Below are 25383 nucleotides of genomic sequence, written 5' to 3'. Positions count from 1 at the left end.
TGGAATTTTTTACATTCTGCCTTAAAATTCTGTCTTCAGGGGTTTTAATTGTCTCTTTAGCTTGTGCCTTTAGATCAGTCTTTAGACTTTATCGTTTAATTCTGAGTTTGAGTTTTTTCTTAGATTTTTAGACATTCTTCTGTCTCAAGATTCTCTCTTAAAATATTTTCTTTAGATTGTTTTATATTCTCTCTTTATATTATTTTTATAGGTCATTATTTCTACTTTTAGAGTTAGAGTTCTTTTACAATTCTTGAAATCTATAAATATGTTTAAATCTCTAATCTTTTAGATTTTCCAAGTTTTTTACTAAAAAAAATCTTTGAATTATTGTTGATTTAGCTCAGATTACGAAATTTTTAAATTCTCAGATTCTAAATTTTTCTTCAAGATGATTAGGAAAAAATTTTGGCCTGAATGGGGTGCAAAAGATCCATAATTGCATTCTCAAACTCTAATAATTTTATTTAAGTCACAGTAAATATACATAACAGAATATATTCTATTATATTAATACTTATTAAATATAATTTTGTTGCTATCTACATAAAATTGAATGTGTTGAAGTCACCTAAACGATCTATCTGTTTTCTTGAAACAATTTTCCGAATTAAAAAAATATGATATGTGTTTTCATTGAATTATTATAAGATAGAAAAAGAATTATTGCAAGAACTCGAAACTGGTCACAAAAATAAAGTCTTTTTATTATAAACGAATTTACTGATTTTTCCAAATCCAGCCGTTAAGGAAAAACCGAATAAATTGTCTCTAAAGCCAAAATAAAAATCACATTTGGCTTCCTTTTGCCGATACTCACTCGTCGTTTTATACACTACTTATAATTAATACACTGAAAACTTGTTAAAGCCTGGAAACTTTGTGGAGCAATTTTATTAATATTGACAGATAACTATTATCTAGTTGTTGACTAGAATCACGACTAGAAGTTGGTTGAACCTGCAAAAAGAAACTTTGAACAAATTAGTTCGAAAATTGATCGATTCTTACGTAAAATTCTAATTCTGGTTGTATCGGCCGATCTCGTTATTCCCATTCCAAACTCCACTCTCTTCGTCACTCTCAGTCAACAGCAACATGAGCTGATTTATATCAAGATCTTGTCCCAAGGAATTAAAATCGATGTTATTGTAATAATCAGTACCATCTTTCTTTCCTCGGACTCCCACGAATTTTCCCCGGAACTCATAAGGGTACTTCTTCCCTCTCATCCCGAAGAATCCAGATTGTCTCGGCATTTTTTTCCCGCGCATCCCGAAGAATCCAGACGGAGCTCTCTTGTCTTCGACGAGCTCGTCGTAGTCTTTTTTACCTCTCATTCCCACAAAGCCCATGGGGGCTCTCTTATCCAGATCAATATCGAATTGATTCGTTAAACTGTATTCTTTTTTCCCACGCATCCCCATGAATCCTGAAGGAGCGCGTTTCAAGTATTCATCGCCTGTTAAAAAGAAGTGTCAATATTTTACGAGGGAAATTCAATATTTGGTTATATTTAAGATGAGGAAGATGAATTTCAAGTATGAATTAGTGGTACAGTGTTTGGAAGGCATTGTTTTACCGTAACTAGCGAATTCCATGTCCTTCTTGCCTCGCATGCCCATAAATCCTGAGGGTGCTCTTTTGTAGATTCCGTCCGGATAAGTTCCTTCCCACGCTGCATAGGGCTTCTTACCTCTCATACCCATAAAACCGGATGGTGCTCTCTTCTCGACTTCGACGTCGGAAACGAAATCTACAGCTTTGCTTTCGGACACTGCGTCACTTCCAGAATTCCCGCTCGAGTATTCAGAGTCCGGGATGGACTTTTTCCCCCGGACCCCGGTGAAGCCTGAAGGGGCCCGTTTGTGGTGCTCCTCCGCTGCATGAGACACGTATATCGTTACTAATACCAGAAATGTGGTTATCGTCCTTGAATTCATGCCTGCAAAGAAATTGCGCTCGGTGTTTATTTTATCAAAAAAATGACGTGGGTTTGTTCTGACGGGAATGTATTATATTTCAAACATTTTATGCACGAACGTTCAGTTTTGCTGGTTTGTTTGCATGTTTTTAGATTAATACAAGCGAGATTTACGTACGTTTAAATGCGAAATGTCGCTTGGCCACAAAGGAATGTTTCAGTTATTCTTCTAAATATTGTATGGAAATCAACGGAAATTCTAAATTGAAAAAGATTCGACCGGGAAGCGCACCGTGATGAGAAGAGTCCAACATTTTTCATAGAATTTGAATTATTAATGAAACCACTTTAACCAGACAATGTCAGTTTTTCAGTTGCAGCGACTAGTCGGAACTGTATAAATCTAGCTGAGAAATAATTTAATTGGGTTCACGCGGGGAAGCCCAGTGGAGTTTTCTTTTGTGAATATAGTGTCGTTAAATTGACTTTTTATTTCAAGAAAGACGTAATATTCTGAAGTCGCAAAAAATTTAATTGTTAAAATGGTGGATGCGCCGGGATAATGATTTCTATTTTGATAAGTTTTCTTCAATTACACTGCGCAATTCAAATTAATTTTAAGTGTTTTTTTTGTGTTGTGTGATGTAAACAAGGTGTCAAATAATAAATTCGTCTCAAAAATTTTGTATCACGTACCATTTTTTTCTCATGTCACTTTAAAAAATAGTTAAAAAACATACAAAAGAGCTTGTTTTTCAGGTTTATTTTAGATATTACCGTAGTTTTTATCATAAAGATTCAAAATATATCATAAAAAACAAGAATTCAAAAAAATGTTGAAAATCTATGCAAATCATAATTGGTTTGGACCGCCTACTTTGATGCGAATTTTTACTTTAACAAAAATTGGTGCTTTTTACATAAATTTTGAATAAATTTTATTTGGGCTGTGTAATGACTTTTATTTTGAAAACAAAAAGGTTTAATACTTGCAATAATAACCTACATAAATTTAAAAATTGGTATTTTTGAAAAGACGTCTCCATTACTAAACGCGACGTGATACAGACTTGCAGTAAAGGGCATTTTTCTTATAAAAATGTAGGCTACTTATAGCACAGGTTTGAGGGTACGAAAGCTTTGTCACGCCGTGTTATTAGAATTTGTTCTTTGTATTCCCTTAATTTAATTACATTTAAGACTTTATTAATAAATTACCATTAATTTTAACCCAAATTTGATGGAATTGGAATCGAGGAAATTTTAACTCCTAAGAAGGTTCTTAAAGCGAACTCGATCAATTCGCAACTAGGCAAATTTAGTTTTAACAAATGCAATATTCAGTTATCAAAGAGTTTCTTTTGGTAAGTGACAATCGATTTAATTAACAATTTTCGCAAGCAGTACAAGTTCATTGCGAAGTCTCGATATTACGAAACTTCTTTACAAAACTTGGCTCAATTTAAAACTCACATTCCATAACGTCTGCACTCTTTGTACTCTGAAAATACAATTTCACTCTGAAAATAACATCTAAATGTGTGTTATGTTCGCAGTAATAATACTAAAATTATTATAGAATGTACCATCTCTGGTGTAACATTATTTAAGTCTAATTATTTAGTTTCGTTTATTATCTTACAAAGTTTGTTTGTTTATTCAGTGACAATAGGTAAAGTTAAGAAAGTCCGCAAATTTTGATAAATGTGCGACATGTTTCGGAAGCAATTAATTTCGTGAAGAATTTAATGGAGAATTCGCACATCAGTAATAATAACATTTTTAAAGAAAAATTTCGTCGCTAATGTAATAACCGCCAGTACTAATTAAGTTTGTCTGTAGATAAATTCTTAACCCCTGTTAAATCATTAAAGATAATTCCATCACAAAATATCGCTAATTTATGAAATTAAATTACCCCACAAAACTCCATTTACAATTTTGATGAAGTGGAAATCCTCTCGATTGAGTTTCCCTCGCTTTTCTGCTGCGCTGAACATCAGGTGACATAATTACCCCTTAAATTTAAGATGTTTATGAATAAACCTCAATCTGACAACGATTAGGTAGCTCGAGGTTATTCGTGGAAATGGCAATTCGAGTTAGTAATTTGCCAGTCCTCAGTTGATCAAGTTAAGAAATTGGCAATGCTATCACGCTCCTCCGCTAATTTCGCAATTTAATTACGTAGTGATTCCGGGAAACGGTTTTTATTGTAACTTGTTCCGATAGAAAGAACAGATTTTTTTTAATTTAATACAAACTTGGTAAATTGAAAGTTTGTTAGTTGTGTTGTTTCCTTGGCGATTTCAATTGCAATGTCAACCGCTTCGCGCACAATAAAGTTTTATTGGAATTTTATACAGACGAAGTCGGACAAACAAGCTAGTTCTTAAGTTTTACGGTAACAAAATCGTTAATTAAGGAAACAAGGACAATCGAGATGGTTATGCAACAATGTCGACAGCTAACGCGAATTTTTTATATTTTAATCATATCGTTGTCGTAACAAGAATTACAAATAATAATTTTTCTATTTTATCTATGTTTAGATTTATTATTATGATTATCAACTGAACTCGATTTCACATAAAATTCGTCATTCAATAATGAACTTAATTTCCGTTTTAGTTTTATTACTCTATAAATAGCTTTATTCTATTAATTAGATGAAAAATTATGTACACCACCCATAAAGCCGAGCACTTTTTTGTGTTGATTTTTAGAGAAATTTAATTAATTTGTTCGGCCTTAAAATTGAAATACTCCCTTTAAAGCGTTCGTAAAATATTTACAAAGAAAATCTGAAGTGCTGTCTTAAATTCTTTCCTTCAAAGCGTATTAATTAGTAGTTAATTTACGAATCCGTGGAATTGTCTTGAGATTTTGACCAAATCTGTTCTTTTTCTCCGGTTAAAATCTCCATCAAACATGCAGCCACTGCAATTTGCTCAATCCTTGGTTTTACTCGAGACGATTATCATCAATCCCTTTCAAACCATTTAATGTAATGTCTGGAAAGAAACCAGCTACTCGGCTTAAAGGTTCCAAGAATTATAAGCAAGCAAATCGCTCCAATTTAAACAGATAGAGATCAATGCGTAGAATTCTTCAAGTCCGACGTTTGAAATTGTTATCGCGGCATAACTTTTTTACGTTTATTAAAACCAAGGTCCGTGCATAAAGCTGAGGTCATTGTTACATATAAAATCGGCGTGTAACTCATTTTTATAGCACATCTCATGTAATAACCATGAAGAAAATTACAGATCAAAGATGAAGACGTACATCGATGTAATCGAATTTTCACACATCAAACACGTAGCTCCTGGAAAATCGATCATAGTAAATGACTCTAATTAAATATTTAAATCTCAGGAGTGAAGAAATTTACATAGGAGCCCAACATGTAGTGTTGCGTTTAACGATTTTCGCGTGAAAATCTTGAGAATGAACACGTGCGGTGAAACTAGAGAGATGTTTTGATTAATTCAAGATGGACGCGTCATATTTCAGCCCTCGAGAATTAGAAAAATTAAGTTCATTGCTGGGGAGCGCTTGCCAAATGCGCCGATAAACCGAGAAAAAATCGATTTTAGGGGTTAATTAATTTAACAACAAATTTTTTATTGAAAAAGATCGTAGGAAGGTCGAACCGCATCAAGTTTTTATAGAAAGGTGAGTTCGTTGACGGGTTAATAGAATCTGAAATGACAGGAGCGCGACTGGTTTATAAATGGTTAAAAAATCTGTATTATATTTAAAATAATGAGAAGTGGAGTAATCAGGAAACGGTGGAGAAGAAGCTGTTTTGACATGATAAGACTAAACAACTGACATAAATTAATTAATTATAGAAATGAATATGTGGGTTGTGAGAAATGGGAATAAAGGGGCTGCAACAAGGGTGATAAATGTGACTGTATTGTAAATAATCGTGAATCAATAAACAACAAAATTGAGACGGATATGTGTTACTTTCCAAAGTGACAACACAACTCTGCGATTTTCTGTTGATTGCACCCTAAATACTTAAATTACTTCTAATTTACGTCTACTAATTACGACGCTGTCTTCAAAAGGAGTTAAATCAACACCTAACATTGTGTTTGTAAATTATTTACGAACGGTTTAAAAGGGGGAAATCGTCTTTCCCGTAGGCTTAGTGTTAACAGCATTTCAATTTCTAATGGTTTTTATATTATTATTTTCCCACGTTTTTACTAAGTTTCTGTACCTGCCAAACATTTTCCCGATAAACGAAAAGCTTTGAGATGTTAGAGTTTCAAATTGAAAATTTAGAACCTTAAACATGATTTCTAAAATTCAACTCAAAAGTAAAAGTAAAAAATTACGTGCGAAATTAAGTAATTAAGTGCGAATATAAAATGTTGAAAAAATTGTTGGCTGATTCTATTAACAAAAATTTCTAAAATTTGTCTTCATTCCTCTAAAATTTTGAAATTTTTGACAGTGAACCAAAAGTAGCAAACTTCTTAAATTTTATCGCTTTAGCATCAAAATGATCAAAATTACAAGTGCGAATACAAAATGTTGAAAATTGTTGGCCTGCTCTAGAACCGAAAATGTTTAAAATTTGTCTCCAATTTTGTGAAATGTCGATACTTGGGACAGTGAATTGGCAAGCTTAAAGTAGTCTAAATTTCATTAATCTAGCAGCAAAATCAGAAAAATTACAGGTGCAAATATAAAATTTGACTGAATTGGCAATTCAAAGGTAGTACATTTTTTAAATTTTACTAATCTAGCATTAAAATTACCAAAATTACAGGTGCAAATCCAACATGATAAAAATTGTTGACCCGTTCTATAAACAAAAATTTCTAAAATTTGTCCCCGTTGCTATAAATTTTTTTAATTATGCCCTTAATACATAAATAACTAAAATTAACCCCAGTATATTAGCAACACAAAAGTAGCCAGTTTCTTAAATTTCTTTATTCTAGCACCAAAATTTAAGAAAAATTGATGAAAAGGTTAAAAAACAAGTTTAAAAACTTTTTGACACACTCTCAACAAAAATTTCTAAAATTTGTCTCCATTGCTTTAAAATTTCAAAATATTAAACAGTGAATTAGCAATCTAAAAATGGGAATTTTTTAAAATTTTATCGCTTTAGCATCAAAATGGCCAAAGTTACAGGTGCGAATACAAAATGTTAAAAATTGTTGACCTGTTCTACTTATTATAAACGGAAATTTCTAAAATTTGTCTTCATCAATCTAAAATTTTGAAATTTGAGACTGAATTAGCAATTTATAGCTAGTAAGTTTCCTAAATTTCACTTATCTAGCATCAAAATTACCAAAATTACAAGTGCAAATCCAAAATGTTGACCCGTTCTATAAACAAAAATTTCTAAAATTTGTTCTCGTCAGTCTTAAATTTTAAAATTTGGAACTGTAATTTAGCGTCGAAAAGTAGCAAGTTTCCCAAATTTCATTAATCTAACAGTAAAATTAAGAAAATTACTCGTGCGAATACGAAATGTTGAAAATTTTTGGCCCGTTCTATAAACGAAAATTTGTCTTTATTGCTCTAAAATTTTGAAATTTAGAAACATGATTTATCAACCTAAAAGAACATATTTCCCAAATTTTATTGTTCTTAGCATTATGATTACCTAAATTACAAAATATTGGAAATGTTTGGTTCATTCTACTAACAAAAATTTCTAAAATTTGTTCTCATGGCTCTAAAGTTTTGAAATTTAAAACACTTTATTAGTAAGTTCAAAAAAATAATCTCCTCGAATTTCATCGAGTTGCCATCAAAACTACCAAAATTACAAGTTTAAATGATCAATTTTGAAAAATTTTGTGCTTTTTAAAAGTTTTTTTTTAATTTCTTTTGCGCTTATGACTGAAAAAAATTATCTTTGTACAGTAGAACCTAAAAAAACTTTTTTAAGAATATGTCAGAATCCGGAATCGATGGAACAAAACGTCTGCTTTAAATTCGGATTCACCAGGTATAACTTTCCTATTCTCCAGTACAATTTTTTCCAAAATTCGTTGACTGGTGTTATTGCATCATAAATGAATGACTGAAGATTTAAATTTACAGTTGAATTTTCCCGGTTTCGTTACCAACAACAAGGGCAATTGTTATTTCGAGCTTTTTGTCCACTTTTCGTCAACAAAAACAGCGTCCGTTCGTATGAAACGAGTACATTATTTCACCTTTTAAACTGTTGTCTACTCTACAAACATTTTGAAACAACGAATAAAAACAAAAATTTAATCAACACACGGATTGGAACATATTTAATTCATTGTTAAAATAACGAGCATGTTTCATAAAGTAACCTCAAGTGGTTACCTCATTAGAAAGCGGCCTTCCATTATCTTTTAATTACTTGGGTATTTGAACCCTGTTAAGTACGCTACATTTTCTCAAGAAAATTCCGTCATTGTTACCGAGAAAGTGCTTGCTTTTACTGGTCAAAGTAGCACCCGCCCATTTTTCCAAACCTCATAAATTACTCTAAGGACTTGTTTGCTCGAGAAACTGTGATTAAAAAATTCATAGCTCGATTTCATGTGAGGTTAAATCAAATCCGGCCTATTTAACATTCAAGTTAAAACTTTTAGCAGTTAATTAAGGCTAAATGTTTGGCAGTGGAAGGAAATTTTACTCGTTGCTCGTTCGGTTTTTACAGCAATATCATGCATGTTTGATCAAATTCACGGAAAGTCGTTGAGATTGAGTGATTAAAGCGTAATTTCGTTGTAGTTTACCTGAGGAATTTTATTTTATTTGCGCGGGTTTTAATACAATTTTCGCGCAGTAAAATTAAAATCTCTGTGAAATTAATGATCTCTAATATACGGTTTATGCCTCATTAACCTTTAAGTATCCAATTATTACCCTAATATGCATGACTTTCCTCAAAGCTTTAGTATCACTCTACTTATTAATAACGCAGAGCTGTGAATATTAAAACCAACTTTGTTAGTCTTATTAAAGTGGTGGATGCGCCGGGTAATAGAAAAATATCCGCGAATGTTTTTTCTTGAGTCGAAAATCCTTCGGATATCTTCCTTCGCCAGACATTTTAGCCAAGTGAATTGAACAAATGGCACGATAACAGACAAGGAACTACAATTCCTTACAAATCCATTTACACCTGTTTCGTTCTTAAGGACAATGCACTGTTATCTCTTTGTTCGTTTTGTCTTGAGAGCTCGCATCGGCCAAGAATAATTGTTATAAAAACCGACGCACTTTATCTAGAAATTGCTATGATTGCTGTTTTTGCTTGATTAAATCTTTAAATAGACGCTAATCCCAGGATTAAAATTTTGTGCTATTTTTACATCCAGTTCGGATTGATGTTAGCTTTGATTTATACCATTTGCGTAGATACAATCGGAATGGAACATAAAACGATATTTCAAAATCATATTTCTAGGAACTGAGAGCTGCTAATGAAATTTCATAATTTATAATAAGGCGATAATATCAAAGCTTTTTACAAGCAGCAATATAATTTGTCGAGTTGACACGACAACTAATTGTAAGTTTTTATAAAGAGTTGTTCGCAGAGGTTTTAATATAGAAGAATTTTTATTAACCCAAATAGTTATTTCTTCTGCTTCAAAAAGTTAAAATTTTCAAGTTTCGACCTGTTTTCGAGATTTTCTATTTTCTTCTATGGAAAAAAAATTGCGAATAAAAGAAACATTTTGAAATAAATCCAAGCGCAAATGGGGAAGAGTCTGGAATAATCCTGAAATTTGCGATTTTTTCCACTGGTTTACAAACTTTTACTGCGAATTCTACGAATTTTCAAAATCACAGCTTAAACTAACAGAATTTGAGATTTTATAGAAAGGAGATTAGTATTCGAAGCACTAAAAACTATAAAACAAGTAAAGTAATGAAATTAAAATTAATTCAAAGTCATATTTTAATAATCAACCCCGGAAAAGCCGTTAAAAACTTAGTTACTTAGCACCTTAATATTTCTCCCCGAAAATTGTATTATGATAATATTTTAACAAACTTCCCCATTTTAAACTCCAAACTTGACACCCTAAATTTTTGATTGAACATCAACATTTCCCACTTAAAACTCGTTTAAAACTTGCGTGTTTCTAAATAAAACCTTAGCGTGCACAGTAATAATTTAAAGTTTTTTATAATAAATATTTCTGAGATTGAGATAACACATTGTAACCTGCTCACATTTCGTTGTATTAATTACACAGTAAAGAAGCAAGAAATGTAAACTTATACAAAGTGTATAAAATCGAATTTTTATCGCGTCATTGCGATTCTAAATTGTAATATCAAGCACGTACTAGAAGTGAGGTCGGTTTAACTTTATGAATTAAGCTCTCGTCTGAAATCATAATAAAAGAGTTTGCGCCACTCGTTAACCCTTAAAAGCTTCGTTAAATAGCAGAAAATGAGAACGCCGCTTTGGAAAAATCGAGACATAAACGGGGAAAATGCGATGGACTTTGCGTGTTGATGGTCACGGAACTGTTGAAAAACTTGTGAAAATATTTGTATGATCGAATTGTAATTAGAGGAGCAACAACCTGAGCTTTTTGTGGCTTGAATTGAAACAATTTTCAATGGGGCAAATTGTGCGGTTTCCCCGCCAAACATAAAAATAAAAATAAATCACCTTCATCTTCGTATTAACAGGAAATTAATTTCAATTTTCCGCTGAGCTATCGAATTACCTTCATTAATAAATTATGTAAGCGCACCTGACAACCCCACAACGTAAATTATGGGCTAAAAATCCCGTTGTCTCGAACCTCCTGCTGACATAAGTACACTTAAACTTGATCTGTTGTCACGAGCAGAGATGAGATTACAATGACTATTGCCTTCTGAATTCAAACGACAAAAAGTAAAGTAGATACTTCACATTCAAGTCTACTCGTACTGAAAAAAAGACATGATAAATATTTTACTTTGAAAGCTGGGAGTGAAGTGGCAGGTGTGGTCTTTTAAATGCAAAACTTTGCTGTTTAGTACAAGTTATAAATGCGTAAGTTTCCTTTCCGGTTTATCATCTCTTTATGACGATCGCTGAATTTAACATGAGGTCTCGGTGCTCGAAATGAATCGTTGAATTCAGACCTGCAGTGGTCAGATAATGTACGAAACTTAATCCGGGAAAAAAACGCACAAAGCTCCACTCTAAATAATAAAGGAGATATTAATTGTAGCAACAAAGGTTTATACAGTGCGAAACTACAACTTAAAATTATTACAGAGTTTCTGAAACTTGTAGTATTTGCGCCCCAACTTTTAGTTTTTGAGTCATAATTTCCGAATTTATTTTTCTTTACTGCTTGATGCTCTGGGAGCTGTTTTCAAGCAAAATTAAAAATTGGGGGCAATGAATTATGGAGAAACTTTTAATTGGAGGTAAGCGGGCGACGCTCCGAACGTGAAAAAATAAATTGGAAAAAACGAGTTGTTTTTTAAAATTTTCTCATTAAGTTATTGTTCAGTTATTTATGAGGATGCTATCGAATAATTCTCTCATATTTATATTTTTTTAAATCCTAAGAATTTCAGAAAATAAAAAATAATAATTTAGAGGCTAATTAAAAAAAAACGCACAAGATTAAGATGAACTTTAAAATTGCTCACATTAAAAAGTAATATCATCTGGAAAAGTGTGTGAAATTAGGTAATTATAAAAAACTAGAAAATTTGAAGTTGAAATTACATTAGTTTCCCTAATTTAAAGGGATCCGTCTTTCAGACCTCCACCTTAATTGCAAGGGTCGCCCTCGGTTTGATTGGTATTCCTGCAGCTTAGTTTTACAACAATTAGTCTAAAAAATGTCCGTGTATTACACAACTCCACAAATTAAATTATGTAAATTCGACATTGTCACAATTAAATTATTTCATCACATTAAGAAGAAAACCGAGTAACAACTGTTTTTTCAGTATGAAGCGTCAGTATTTGAAAGCATAAATTCGAAATGAATGATGTGCGGCTATTCACACATGAAATTCGCCCTGACAAGGAGTAATAGCTTGAGCGAAAATCTACAGCAAATCCATCTTTATTGAATAAATACGAGTTACAATTGACAAGTTTGTTTCAAAAACGAAAATCCCCGATGATTCACACCTAATTTCACCGTTTTTTAACAAAATAATAAAGTTAGTCTCGACCAAAAAACGAGGAATCAATCAATACAATTTAAATTCGATAAGAAGCTCATTTTTATACCCAATTTGTGGTTTATGACTGCAATAAGACGCTCGACCTCCATTTTTTTAATTACACGAAGTGGCTTTGACAAGGTGGCTATTATTGTAACTAATAGTAATAACAAAATTTCCACGACTATTGGAGACTGGAGATATCGTGTGGTGGCAACACAAACACTGAAACCTCCTGGGAAATTCTATGTTGGCAACACTTAGCCAAGTCCGATTTCAAGAGCTTCATCCTTCGTGATAACAGTTAAAAATTGTCACGTGAAACAACAGAGTAATCCGCAATTTTGGAGGATTTTCCATTTTCACATGATAATGTAACATTAATATCGGCTACAAATCGTTAAACCTCAAGCTTCCATTGCGATAATTCTTACGTTTCTGAACAAATGTTTGTTTCGTGTTGTACAAGTTCAAAGCAATCCCTCGCGGGCGTCTTTTACTCTTCAAGGGTTTTTGTACTGTACTTGAATAACAATTACCACAAATATCAAAATTTTTTAGTTTATAGAAGGATTCCAGTATTGATACTTAAAACGTGGAAATAAAACGAGATTGTCTGACCTAGAGTCGAGTAATCTGCAGAACTTGTACACAATACCCGAAGCAATCATTGCGGTTTGGATGCGTCTTGAGGATGGAGTTCACTAATTAAAATGGCTAAAATTATGTAAAAAATGCTGGCACCCGCATACTAAATTTTTCTGCCCCGGCGCCTCCACCATTTTTACGCAGCAGATATTTTACCTCGAGGATCGACGGTCTGTGATTTCTATAATGCAAGACTTTTGACAGAAATAGAACAAATCTAATAAAATATTGAGATGCTTCCTTTTCCTTATGTAGCTCTCGTCTTTCCAATGGCTCAAACTAACCCTTAATCGCTGCTCGCCATTATAAAACCATTTTATCGAATTCTAATTTATTTCTGCCAAAGCAAACCGACTTGCAATTTGGAGGAGCTTACCGTCAAGGTATTTTTTGTCCGATCCGGCTAACGCTGCGTTTCTTTAAGCTTATACAAACTGAGTTTAGTTTTTAAGAAGTTGAATCTCTGAAATATTAAAGCAGAGTCTAACACAAACAGAACAAGAGCCGGAGAAAAAATTAATTCTTTTAATGTGGAAGGAGTTTGATAAATAAGTTATACATTTTGACCGGTGTTGTTATTTTAGTACCAGACTTTAAAAAACTATTGATCTACTTATTAAACGTGGAAATATTCATTCGGTTTTAATTTACCATATCGTCCATCGTTTTACACTTAGAAATTCGTCTAAAGTCCGAACGCCATATTTAATCCAAGCTTATAGTTATTCATGACGCACAACATCAAAGCCGATAAAATCACATATAAATTGCTACGGAATAAGAGGTCCACTATTCAAAGTGGACATAATTAATTGTCACGGATCCATGATTCAGGACCGGCTTTGCTACATTTTAAATGTACCGTTTGATTCATTGTTTAGGTGGACAAATAACACCAGTAGAGGCGGTTATCAGATTTAGACAATATCAAATGGTGATTTATCGATTGAAAATTGTAAAATTGCTCTTTTCGGAGTTATATTGTTTGTTCCGATAATTTAATTCTGTGTAGGAAGTTATTTAATTGGTTTATTGAATTTGGATCAAAAGTTATGGAGAAAAAATGTTTTATTTTTCAGTTCGTGTGTCAATTGCGGTAATTAAAATTGGTCGATTTATTATTTTGCATTCGTATTTTATGAACACTGAATTGCGTTTTTAATTATTCTGAAAAATTATGTTTTTTATATTACACTTGTCATCAAATTTTGGACTAAATTAGTTTTGGAACAATGGAAATTCATTTCACAAGTAGAATTGCCTTCTGATTCTAAATCCGAAGCTCAGGACTCAGTTATTTGTAAAATAAATTTGTTTTTAATCCCCGCGTTTACTTTTGTTTTTTTTTTAGTTTTGCCTTACAGCTTGCAAAATCATGAAACTTTATTATACAGGGTCCGACAGCACTTGTGTCCGCCCCCAAAATCATCTTTAATTTTAAAGTTACAATTTTGAAAATTTGCATACGTCATAGTTGACAAAGGTCTAGAAGCTGACGCAAAAATTTGTTTTTTATCACGGTTTGGTTGGCGTCGCGATGCCTAAGAAGTATAATTTTTAGCGATTTTTGAGTTCTTGCGGAAATATTTGCGATTTCATTTTTTTTTCAACATAACTGTGATACAAATATCTGAGTTCTTATTTTAAATCCAATGCAAATTGTGTTTAAAATTTGCGAAAGAAACGCTGTTTTATCAAGTTAGTTTTCAAAATTCTGACAGCGCAGCGGCAAACTACGTTTACACCAAAATTTCACAAGTCACTTCATTCACTTTTATAAAGGTTAATTTTGATTAACACGGGCATGTTGTTTATGGACACCAGAAATCGTTAATTTACTTCCACAAAGTGACAATTTCACCAATTAAGACTTTTGTTACAATCTAAAGCGAGCCAAAGGATAGATTCATTTGTGACACAAGATGTTGACAGATGGGTGTAAACGTGGTTCCCAATTTTGACGTAATGAAATTGGAAACTAACTTGATAAAACCGCATTTTTTTCTCAAACTTTGAAGACAATTTGCATTGAATCTAAAATAACAGCTGAGATATTTTTTACACATTTATATTGAAAAAAAATTAAATTAGGGGATGATATTACAAACTCTCACAATTAACTAAAAATTACATTTTTAAGACGTCGCGACGCCAAAACTATCAGTGATACAAAACAATTTTTTGCGTCAGCGTCTAGAGCTTTGTCAGCTGTGAGCGTATGCAAATTTTCAAAATTATATCTTTAAAATTAAAGACGATTTTGGGGGTGGACACAAGTGTTGCCGGACCCTGTATATCGTTGAAATGGTAATAACTATAGAAGTCGCCGGGAAGGTTACTTTTTGCCATGATATTTGAGAAACATTGAAGAAAATTTTGAAAAACGAACTTTCTTTTAAAAAATGTTGACACGTTTTTTCATAGAACTCCTAAATTGATACTCTGATTTTTTATTACAATAAATACATCATTACAAAGGTTCAGATCTCAGCTTTCTAACGCGATGATTAACAAGTTATTATCTTTTACTGTTTAGAAGTTACATGACAAAACATATGGAGTGATTTTTAGAAAAAAAAAGAATATTTCTGAATCTGGACCTGATGGAGATAAACGGGCTATAGGGAGCCATTCCAGTTTAGAAATAATTTTTCTCTTCTCCTGTACAATTTTTTTCCAAAATTGATTGACTAGAGTTATTTAAGTTATCCTATGTTGATAAGAGATTCTTTCCATTCCCGAATCATTTATATCCGAAGCGTATTGATAATTCAAATTCCATTTTCCTCTCGACATTCTTCAAACTTCAAACTATAATTAAAACTCAACAAAACGCTACTGATTCCACAACACAACTTGCATGAGATTAAACTGCGTGTAAATAAACGCTTGACATGATTTTTTAATTGAAAATAAAAGAAGCCCCGCAAAGCTACACAACTTTTTTTTAATTAATCCCGCAACAAATGTTACTATCCCACCTCTAAAAATCCTCAACTTCAAAGTAATTAGAGGCTCAATTAAGGAGTAACTCTAGCATAAAGGCTCAATCATTATTAGGATAATTATAGCATCCTAAGATATTAAGGGATGTAATTGGGTGTTGCTAGGATCAATATTTAATGCATGAGAATATTTTATACGATGTATTAACTATTTATAGGTAATAAGCAGCTTGAAAACCTTTCAAAAAAGTTTGCGAACTGAAATGATAAAAGTTTTGCTAACAATGATACAAATGTGTCAAGTGATAACGCTGTCACGAAGTTACCACAATAGTACGACAATGATCAATATTAAACTTACATTTGGAAGGCTTTAAATGCGGGTTTTACTTTTTCTACAGTTCCAGTTTTCCATTTATATTACAAGAAAATTATCCGATGTTGATTTAGAAGGGTATCGAAGGTCCAAACTGTCGTCCATTTTAAACTTGTGTAATCACTCGCCGCGTAATGGTCCCAAAGGACGGAAATTAGCTGTGTAGTTTCCGCAGTGAGAAAATAACGAAATGCTGGGTCAATTTTTATAGACGATAATAAATTTATTATTCAGTAGTTGGACTAATTTATTTTCCTATAATCAATATTGGGTTAAGCCAACCAAACGGTATTGTAATTTATGAGAAAATTACTAACGAATTGGTCTTTTTTTCGGCGCATAAATAAACACGGGATTAAAGTGTTATTGCGACTAATTAAACTGTTTGCGTTGGAGATTTTTTCCCATTTCTAAAATCAACAGATGGAGTTACATTTTTCACAAATTTGCCTGTCGCAATTAATTTGTTAACTGCCCCAACAATCGCTGCAACAAGTGATTTACCGGCTATAATTTCTCAAATTAAACCTTATTCATATTAATTACAGTTAAAACGGACTTACATTGATTCGAAATTACTAGCTGGTTTGTGTTAAATTTGATTGGTACTTATGTTCCTAGAAGCAAAGTTATGTTGAATGTGGCAAAGTAAATAATACAGTATGGACAGATTTGATAAGCCAGTAATTATCACATATTTGTTTGTCCGATTATTCACCCTGTGATGTATTGGCAGAATTATTCATACGAATAACTTTGCGCCAAGTTTAGAAAGTTCGACATTAAATGACGAAAATACTCGGGAGGGCAGTGGTGTTTTTAAAGCTCGAAAGTTACTTAATGAGATTATATTAGAATAATTTGGCAGGGGAAATGATTGAGCACGAGAAATATTAATTTCAAACTATTTTTCTCCCGGCGCATCCACCATTTCCAAAAGAAAAACTCGCTGATTCTGCCGCTCGGATTACATCTGGAGATTTTTCCATATATGCAGGAGCTCACGAAGGTGTGAAGCACGTTTTTGAGTTCCGTCAACGGAACTATTTTGATTTATTTTCATGTTAACTGAATTCAAGCGCGAAATTTCGCCCCAGTTAAACACAATTTTTGTTTAAGTGATCAATGAAAGTCGAGCACACTTCACCTCGTTTATCATTCGCAAAACCTCTTTGCAAATCAAACCTCCTGTCTAGTCCCAAGCAGAATACAAACGAGGCGACAAATCAAATCAATTCAATACTTTACATGCGTTATCCCAAAATCCGGAGAGTAAACACGCAACTTGGACCTTCTTTCAATATCCCTGGACCGGTTTTTCGGGGAATTTCTCTTGTTCAGAGCAGTTTTTAGGGAAATGTTTGGCTGCGACTTACCAGAATTAAACAAACACAAACTAATTAATCTCCTTCAGGATTATGCGAGGGTTCCTAAGACAAATCGCTTAACAATCATTATCGGAATTACTGTTTACATCAAGTAATTATATTGTACCTTCATAAATTGTCGTCTCTTGAAAATCACGTAAGGAAAATATATTTCATGGTCTTAAATCGGGAAAGTTTGTATTAAAACGCGGATTTAGACGAGGGAATTGTAATAATTTAAATAAAAATTCCGGGGAGTGATAAAACTTTTATAGAGTTTGCAAAGTTTGAACCGTCAAATTTCTTATATCGATATAATGAAATGTATCTAATATAAACCACAGTTTATTTAATTTAATAAGTTTAATTATCTTTCTTCAAATTTTTGTTTTGAGGGAACAATGCAATTCTATATTTTTATATTACCAGTAATTTTATTTCCGACGTTTTCAGGAAGCTCACTAGGAAAACTGCATTTTTAGTAGTTTCAGGAATAACAATAAGAAAAGCAAAATATATCTTATACGATATTTTTATTTAAAGAATTTCGCGAAGCTATCTTTTGCGAAAAATGTTTCAAGGCTCTAATATGATATAAATAAGGCGTTTTTTATAACTTATCGAGGAGTCATTAAAAATCTAAATTCTTGTCTAGCATCTCTAATAACGAAAATGTTTTTCAAACAGAAAAAGATTCTCTTGTATTGTTCTAAAGGTTTTGATTTTTTGAGTACCTCAAGTTCAAATTCTGCAAATTTGTCAGATCTTTTTAACATTCCTCTTGTCTTTCTTTATAGGTAAATGTTACGTTTTCAATATTTCTTTGAATTCGTAGATTTGTAAAAAAACAAAGCCATCAGTAGATCTAGAGGTTCTCAAGACAAGTCGAGTGAAGACTAAAGAAGATTTTAGCACCTCAGCGCATTCACCAATTCCAATATTTGTTTTAGTCGAATGAAATTTCCTTGATATACAGCTGCGTGCTTCCCACTTCCATTTTCTTTATTTTGACACTTTTCCAGTGAAGCTAAATGTGGGTCCCAACCTCTCAGAAGGTAAAGTAAAGTTCTAAAACAGAGTTTCCCCAGAGTGCAGCTACATTACCAAATAACATGTAATTATTTCAAGAACAGCGTGTATATGCAGAGGCATAACTGTAACTAATCCATTATTTAAGTTAAATGTATGTAGAGAAACTCTGGATATGTGACAATTCAGAGAACGGAGCTTTTATGCTCTTTATTACTAAAATGGAAATGGTACTCTTTGAAACAAAAATTTTGATAGAAATCATGAATAATACATTAAATGATCTGTTTTCGACGCTACTCTAAAATAATATCACGTTTCTATTGTAATTACATTCCACTGTGTTACTAATCACGGAAAATCAAATCCAATTCTCAGTCCAACACTTGTCGAAAGCCTTCAGCAGTCAATCAATAGAAACTAAATACAAAGATTAAATTTTAATTAAAACGAGCTAACAATGACTTGAAATAACATTCTAACTTAATAATCATTTTCATCTGGTAAATGGGGGAGCTTCTTTTGATAAGGAATTTGTTTTAAATTTCACTTTACAAACAAGAACTCGCGACTTTACCCAAGATAAGAGCGAGTAAGATAAATCTCAGAAGTAAAATAAAACATGTTCGGTATTAAACAAACCACGCGCTATTATCGTGAGTTCAAATATCTTAAGCTAACAAACTTTCAAGCGGCTTGTTATTATTGTGATGGTAATTAAGTGGCCTTGTTGAAAACTTCGATTTTTATAAACAAAAGCGTTGAATAAAACATGGAAAAGTTTTTTTATTCAACGAAATCGATTACATATGAATGAGTAAAATTTAGTTTAGAGTTAATTCCACCGCTCGATATTATTACTTTATTAAATTTAGGTAGGTTTCAGCCCTGATTTTCCCATAAAAAATGTTAAACATCGCTAAAATCAATACCTTTTGTGTTTTCATGAATCAACAAACAAGTTTGCGTGCGTTGACTGTAATAAGCATAAAATAATAAACGAATTAGGCATACTCCTATTTTTCCCTTTTTTCATTATCGACTTACCGTTTTTCAACAGGTGCTATTGTATTTTAATTCAAAGTTTTTGATCGAGTGCGATAAATGGAAAGTCAACACAAAACTCACTTTTATTTACATTAGAAATAAATATGTACATGACAAACTCACCTGTGCTCAAATTTTTATGTTAAAACAAAATCGTCTGGCGTATCTTATAATTTAACACAAACATAACGAACAATGTTTGTTTAAATTACAAGGAAATGTACTCTTCCATATGAGTTAATACGAGCGGCTAAGCAAGACTTGTGATGTTATTTGTTAGGGTAACACGTAAATTCATAGGTGAAACTAACAAAGTTATGGATTTTTAATTGGGGAGATGAAAAAAAATGGTAGAGGCGCCGGGCAGCGTCAGTAATTAACATACAAAGTGTTCATTAAGATCGCGGTGAAATGTGTACCAGAAATGTAATTCTTTTGTGTTAACAAAGTTTTCCGGTTTTCTCCATTTTTGTTATTAGTTTGTCACAATTAATATCAAATTTTTAGATTGTCTCCGGGTCTCCGGTTCTCAACATCAAAAACTTTGTTTTGTCTTCAAATTTGAAGGCTCTACGCTTCCAATTCGGTTATTTATTGGCGTACGTGAAAATATCGCCCTGTTTTGGATCTTTCTAGAAAATCTGCGTAATCTGAGCACCAATACTTTAAGATTGCGCCATAAATAAGCGAAATATCGAGGTTTATACCTATAGTAACAAAACTCTCTGTAAATTTTAAACGCTTCTAATTCGATTATTTATTGACGTAGTACGTGAAAATATTGCCCTGTCTTGGATTAAGCGTGAAATTCTGCGTATAATGAGCCCAATACTTTAAGATTTCTCCGTAAATAAGCGAAATATCAGGACTTGTACCTATAGGAACAAAATGTTACTATACGCAAATTTAAACGCTTCTAAATCGGTTATTTTTTGACATACGTAAAAATATCGCCCAGTTTTGGATTCTTTGAGAAATTCTACATAAAATGAGCCTCAATACTTCGTAATTTAGCGAAATATCGAGGCTTATATCTATAGGAACAAAAGCTATTCGCAAATTTAATTTATGAGTTTATTACATACTTGAAAATATCGCCTAATGTTGGATTCAAGCGATTGGGTAAGAAATTTGGATTTATTTTTTTGTTTAAGTTTTTTAACTAAATAGAAACTTAAAGAATAAACTAAACCAAAATCCGAAGCATTACGAAAGTGCTAACAGTTCAAAAGTAATTAAAATATTTCACAAGATCTAAAAAATTCTAATCCTAAAAGTTTTTCCAAAAGCTCTTTCCACTTTTTGTTGGCGTTTTTATCAGAAAAATGTATAAAAATGTTAAATTAAAATTAAAATAATTCAAAAATTAGTTGAATAAGAGAAAATATATTTACATCTAAAAGAGCCTCCATTATCACAAAATGTGTTAAATTTAGTGTAGATTTCGTCTGTCTGAACAAAGATCTGAAGTTTACAGAGGTTGCGCTACAACGAAGAAATTTATGGCCTCAGATCTTTCACTCAAATTTCTATTTTACGAACTGAACTTTGTTAAACTCCACTAAAACTAACAAAAAACGCATTAAATTTCACACTTTGTTGAAGCCGCTCCAAAAATGGATTTTTCTATTTTCGTTTAGATTTTTAGAACAGCAGAACTCGAAAAACATTAATAATGATGATAATGACAGTAATACCGCTTCAGAGCAAATATAATTTGCCACGTAAGGCGGAAATCGACTAAATAATTTCTGAATATTAAAAATGATTACTCTAGAGAACTCCCATTGCTATTGTCATTAATATTTTATTTTAGTAATGGTTCCACGGCCACTTTTATTGTCCACCATAATAAGATTATGTCCCACAATACAAAATGACTGTTATTTGAAACTTTTCGCAAACCCAATTGTCAACCAGTAATTTTTAACAATTAAATCCAATCAAAAAACTGACTAACTTTATTTAATTACCGCACAATATTCGCAACTAATGTAGACAATATAGTTTGGCCACTCAAAGTGACGTGTTGAATCCATAACTTTGTCGCAATTTAAATTATTTATGAAACTAACTTAATAGACATGCAACACGCACCAGCAATCGTTAAAGTGTTCATACTTGAAAACAACTTAAAAGTAATTTCCAAATCGGCTTAAATTAATTTTTACTTTGGTTTAAATGAAAGACTTACCGTCTATAACTATCCTAACTCTAGCAGGAAAAGCGCGAAGAAATGCGTGCGGGTGCAGGAACAAGTGTGTTGCACTGTTACACAGGTTTAAAAGCGCACTGAAGTACGCCAAAGCTACGGAGGAGCTTAATACTCGCTCCACTAGCCAATGGGAAAACGAGGTTCTTGCAGGATTCCTGCTGTGGCCTATCAGAGATGGACTTTGTCATCATTGACGCAAGACGGTGTATTATCAATGAAAGAATACGTAGGTGGTAAAACGCCTCTGGTATTTGCCGATTTTTGACGTTTTCGAATTTGATTTTCAACCATCTAGTTGGTTTTTAAATTATCTACTTTGGTTTAAATATTATACAACATGTAATAATTTTCAACCTACGTGTTAAATATTATTAATATATTACTCTCCTATATTATTAATATTAATTGATATTGAGGTGAAATATTGATGCAATGAAATGCCAGTTATTTTACGTAATTTATGCGAAGATTTTTCGTATAGCTGCAACACGTTCGCCTTTCTCAAATTCAAACTATCTAAAAAAATATGAACTTTGTATTATAATCTGTAATACTTTTAAATTGATTTATTAGAATTTTAATTTTGGAATTCTAAGCAACAGGAGTGCGAAAAACGATGGCGAAACTGCGTCTTTCTATCTGCCATGGTTCCGGAAATATAAAGCATTAAATATTCCGGAGCTGCAAAAAGTTTACCCTCGGCGACAACCCGTAACTTCAATCGCTTTTAATTCAGTTATTTGTTGGGGCACGTAAAAAATTACACAGTTTTGGATTCTGCGTAAAATGAGCACTAATAACTTTAATTTGCTTTACAAATAAAGGAGAAATTGACAAAATAGGTTTCCAGGAGGGTGATTTTTAACAAACTTTATCAGGGCAAAAACGAAAATTTCCAAAATTTGACGGATTTATTTTAGTTTTGTAACGTACCACAGTTACTAAACGGGTGCAGAGTAGTAATCACCCCAAATTTTATATTTGTAACAGCGCACATTTCAAATCTATAGCATTTATAAGAATATTTTGAAACTTTTGACTTGATCATAAAACAAGAATTTTCAAAATTTGTTAAATCTATTACATTGAAATTACGTACAGTTAATAAACTGGTTCCAATTAGTAACGTCTCTAAATTTTATTTTCTTAGCATCGCACAGTCCAAAATTATAGCGTTTATAAAGAAGTTAAATTTTTGGTTTGTTCCTGAAACGAAATTTTTAAAATTTTGTCGTGTTTGTTCTATGAAATTGAAATTGGGAACAGTTAATAAATGAGTTTAAAGTGCTCCAAATTTTATTTCTATAGTATAGTCCGTATTTCGAAATTATAGCATTGCATTTACAAAAAAGTTTTGAAAATTTTAAGTTTGTCCTACAAATATTTACAAAATTTGACGGATTTGTTCTATAGTTTTGTTATTTGGCACAGTTACTAATCGGTTTCAAAGAAGTAACTTTCCAAAATTTTATTTTAAAAGTTTTTGACTTTTAGTTTTTGAACTATTTCCAAATAGTAACCTCTCTAAATTTTATTTCCATAGCATCGCCACATTTCGAAATTATAAGCATTTATAAAAAAAGTTTAAGAAATCTTTGGTTCGTTCCTACAAAGATTTTTTTTTAAATTTGACGTGTTTGTCCTATGAAATTGAAATTTGTAACAGTTAATAAGTGGGTTCAAAGCAGTAACCTCTTCAAATTTTATTCCTATAGCCCTACATGTTTTGAAATTATAGCGTTGCGTTTACAAAAGTTTTGAAAATTTTTGGTTCGCTCTTCAAACGAAGATTTCCAAAATTTGACGGATTTATTCTATAGTATTGTAATTTGGAACAGTTAACAAACGGTTTCAAAGCAATAACTTCCAAAAATTTCATTTTTGTAACGTCGCACATTCCAAAATTATACCATTTATAAAAAAAATGTAAAATTGTTGGTTTGCTTATAAAACAAAAATCTCCAAATTTTGACATATTCATTCTATAACATTTTAATTTGGTACATTTAATAATATGGCTCCAAACAGTAACCACACAAAATTTAATGTCGAAATTATAGCATTTTTAAAAGCGTTTAGTGCTTTTGAGTTTACATCAATCGAAAGAGCAGCTTTGCAAAACTTGCTACATATTTTTTCTTATATTTCTTCTATTTTTAATGATAAAGTGATGAAATTTGGAGGTGGTACTTAGGACATGATAAGTTTTGTATCAAAAAGAATTGAATTTTGCATTTAAGAACCAACTAAAAATTGCAAAACTTTCTACGAGTATTTTATTTCATAACTCTGATAACTTTACCGACTAAATTATGAAATTAAATTCGAAAACATCTTTTTATTTGTCGTAGTTACGGAGAAGTTGAGCATCAAAAATTTCAAAAATTAAAACCAATTATACGTGGTCTTTGCGTACTGACTTGCGTAAAATGAGATATAATAAGTATAGTTTGCTTCACAAATAAGCTAGAGATCGATCGAATTAGATTTACATAGTTCTAGGCGAGATTTTTTTCAAATCAAATTTAGGAAAATGATTTGTAATTGTATAGTTCTACTATAATTTAATTTACGACATGAAACTCATTCGTCTGCACTAATGATCTTCACCAGACGAATTAATTAACACACATATTTAGAATAACAACATAAGACATTACCTAAAACCGAACATCTCTGGTATTTCTGTTAGTGACCCTGTTCAGGTGGTAAAAGCATCGTTGTACATTTCAGGAATGTTTCGTTGTAAAGGCACATACGAAAATGGTATTTAACATACAAAAAGAACAATAAAGCCGTAGCAATATTGGTTTTATGACTGCTGATGGAATGCGTCTTCCATATAAATGGTTATACATTAAATTTATCTAGTTCAATATGTTTGATTTTGAGTAAAAGTTCATTTGAAGCGATAAATGATACCCACCAAAATTTTAGTTGATCAATAAAAGCGTGCATCGCATTTCATTAAAATACTTATAAATTTTACCATAAATTAGCCTAAATAATTTGTTTACTCGTGTACGTAATAAAATTATCTGCCGTGTCAAGTTGAAATTTAGTTAAATTTTTATTATTACCTAAAGCATTATTAATTGAAATTTCAATCGCTGACCAACGTTTGGTGCATCGATTTAAATTTACCTGTCCATTGGGAGAATAATAAAGACTTTAATAGTAATTGCTATATTAACCAAAATGTGCTTCACAGATACAAATTTAGATACAATTGATTACTGAATTTATCAGTGTGGGCAATTTACTCAAGTTTTGCTTCATTTATTAATATAATTGATTCATTTCAATGGTTTGTACATGAGCAATTATGAGCGGCTGCTCTAGGGATGCGCAAAGATTCGTATTACATGAGGGATAATTAATGTCGGAGGTTAATTTTAATTTTAACCGCACGTCTATAAATTGCTAAGGACAAAAAATTGCCGTGGCAAATTTGTCTTAGTGGATTGATCGACCAATCTGGAGAAATGGGAAAGGCAAATCTCCATTTTATCACTTCTGTGAACTTGGTGGAAAGGAAATCTAAAAAATCTACTGAGAGAATTTAGATCTTTTAATTATTGAATAATATTTTTTAACTTCTACTTTTCACCGTGGTCTCCACTTCTTGGCACAAATTAATTAATCACCGTGTTCCGGAACAC

General features: G+C 31.9%; 1 protein-coding gene across 1 annotated transcript; it reads right to left on the bottom strand.

Moving 5' to 3' along the window:
- Nucleotides 1-444: 444 nt before the first annotated feature.
- Tk (Tachykinin) lies at nucleotides 445-21826 on the bottom strand. Its single transcript, XM_088041019.1, has 4 exons — nucleotides 21701-21826; nucleotides 1583-1945; nucleotides 1012-1462; nucleotides 445-960 (listed from the first exon to the last, which is right to left on the bottom strand). The coding sequence occupies exons 2-3, from the start codon at nucleotides 1941-1943 to the stop codon at nucleotides 1020-1022; spliced, it is 804 nt and encodes a 267-aa protein (XP_087897145.1). The 5' UTR covers nucleotides 1944-1945; nucleotides 21701-21826; the 3' UTR covers nucleotides 445-960; nucleotides 1012-1019.
- Nucleotides 21827-25383: the final 3557 nt, after the last annotated feature.

Source organism: Gnatocerus cornutus, chromosome 7, assembly GCF_029298725.1.
Source record: "Gnatocerus cornutus isolate USDA-ARS CGAHR chromosome 7, icGnaCorn1.1, whole genome shotgun sequence".
In the NCBI taxonomy this organism is placed as follows: domain Eukaryota; kingdom Metazoa; phylum Arthropoda; class Insecta; order Coleoptera; family Tenebrionidae; genus Gnatocerus; species Gnatocerus cornutus.
This window is presented reverse-complemented; position numbering and strand designations above follow the sequence as displayed.

Excerpts from the sequence above, each read along its gene's own strand:
- Tk (XM_088041019.1), bottom strand. The coding sequence starts at position 1,943 with ATGAATTCAAGGACGATAACCACATTTCTGGTATTAGTAACGATATAC. Across the intron at positions 1,463-1,582 it reads CATGGAATTCGCTAGTTACG|GCGATGAATACTTGAAACGC; the intron begins GTAAAACAATGC and ends TCTTTTTAACAG.